The following is a 1651-nucleotide window of genomic DNA, read 5'->3' on the forward strand; positions in this document are numbered from 1 at the left end:
ATATAAAAGGGCTCCCTATAGTTTTAAGCATAAGCTGAGGTAGATCATTTTAGTTAATGTAAGCCTTATTTTCCAAATATATTTTTAAAATATGTACAAATATGTACAGTACATCTGGCTCAGGGTGTGTTTTGTTGTAAATGTGCTGATGCTAGTCAGTGCTGGTTGATGTGTGTGTTTTAGATCATATTCCTCTCAGACTGAGTGGAGGGGAGAGCCGGTGCTCTGGGAGGCTGGAGGTGTATCATAACGCTGTGTGGGGCTCAGTCTGTGATGATCAGTGGGACATCAGCGATGCTCAGGTGGTCTGCAGGCAGCTGGGTTGTGGAGCAGCACTGAGAGCTGATGGGAATTCAGTCTTTGGTGCTGGTGAAGGTGTTGTGTGGATGAACAAAGTCGAGTGCAGAGGGAATGAGATTCACCTGTGGGACTGTCCTCTCTCCCTGAATAACCACACTGACTACTCACGCAAGAAGCTTGTTAGACTCACCTGTGCAGGTCACAGCAAAAATTTTATAATAATTTAAAAATAATTTTAGTTTTAATAATAGTTGAGTGTTTATTCAGTCATCTGCATTATTGTTAATGTGTTTGTGTCTGTTTTGCCAGATGTGTTAGTGTCCACTACTCCTGCCACAACATCATCAGTCACTCCTCCACAAACTCCTCCAGCAGCATCTCTCTCCGTCCCCCCAGTGCTTGTGATTGTACTGGGAGTTGTGCTCTTACTGCTCTTAGTGCCACTGCTTATACTGATTCAGCAGAACAGAGTGATGAGGAGAGGTAGGAGAGATCCAGAGACTGTCATATTGTGTCTTATTCAGTGTGTGATCAGTCATGTGTTGTGAACTGACAGCAGGTTTGTCTTTCTACACTCACAGCTCTCTCTGACTGGTACACAGGACTTCACAGGACTCAGTCTCAGACTGAGCCAGTATATGAGGAAATTTATCACAGACACAATCAATTTACTCATAGAGGTGAGGCATCATGAGAAAACGTAATTGTAAGTGCGTACTGATTCAAAGGGTCCCTACAGTGTTTACTTCTCCTCGATTACTAGCACATTACTAATTACCCTTACAATGTTAAAGTCAGCTTGGCAGAGCTGCGGGTGGATGTTTGTGTGTGTGTGTGTGTGTGTGTGTGTGTGTGTGTGTGTGTGTGTGTGTGTGTGAATGGCTGTGTGCCTGTCAGCGTCTCTTCCTGTATATTTTTAGATTGTCATAAGCAGGTGTTCATATAATTTTAAGTGTAGGTGCAGGTGTGTGTGTGTGTGTGTGTGTGTTTGTATTTCTGGAAGGCAGTGAGGAATGGGTTCATATGAGGATACAGTACATGTGTATTTGCTAATAGGCCCAATAAAAAGGGATTTCTCGCTATAATACTTTTTAAATGTGAATAATTCATTTTTGTGTTGTCTTGTCTTCTTTATAATCGAAAGGAATTGAATATTCAGTTTGTAATGATGAACATGTTTCTGATGGTTCTGCTCTCCTTTAACAGGGAGTCTCATCTCTGAAGAACTGTATTCTGGGTATGAAGATGCTGATGAGCTTCTCTCAGGTTAGAGAGCTTGAATGCATATTCATTCCACATTCTATCTAAAAAAACCTTTATAATGAATTCACATAAACAAAGAAATAAGTGT

At 41.4% G+C, this 1651-nt stretch overlaps 1 protein-coding gene across 1 annotated transcript in view; it reads left to right on the top strand.

Moving 5' to 3' along the window:
* LOC107573505 (deleted in malignant brain tumors 1 protein-like) overlaps positions 1-1571 on the top strand; it is a gene marked incomplete at its 5' end in the record, with an annotated part of 22907 nt that extends 21336 nt beyond the window's left edge. Inside the window, 4 exons of the mRNA XM_016259942.1 lie at positions 184-499; positions 602-783; positions 882-980; positions 1507-1571. Of these exons, the coding sequence (XP_016115428.1) occupies positions 184-499; positions 602-783; positions 882-980; positions 1507-1571 (662 nt within the window). The remainder of the gene's footprint in view (positions 1-183; positions 500-601; positions 784-881; positions 981-1506) is intronic.
* Between the last annotated feature and the right edge of the window lie 80 nt (positions 1572-1651).

The sequence above is a fragment of the Sinocyclocheilus grahami genome, unplaced genomic scaffold (assembly GCF_001515645.1).
Source record: "Sinocyclocheilus grahami isolate Dianchi unplaced genomic scaffold, SAMN03320097.WGS_v1.1 scaffold1963.1, whole genome shotgun sequence".
Taxonomy (NCBI): domain Eukaryota; kingdom Metazoa; phylum Chordata; class Actinopteri; order Cypriniformes; family Cyprinidae; genus Sinocyclocheilus; species Sinocyclocheilus grahami.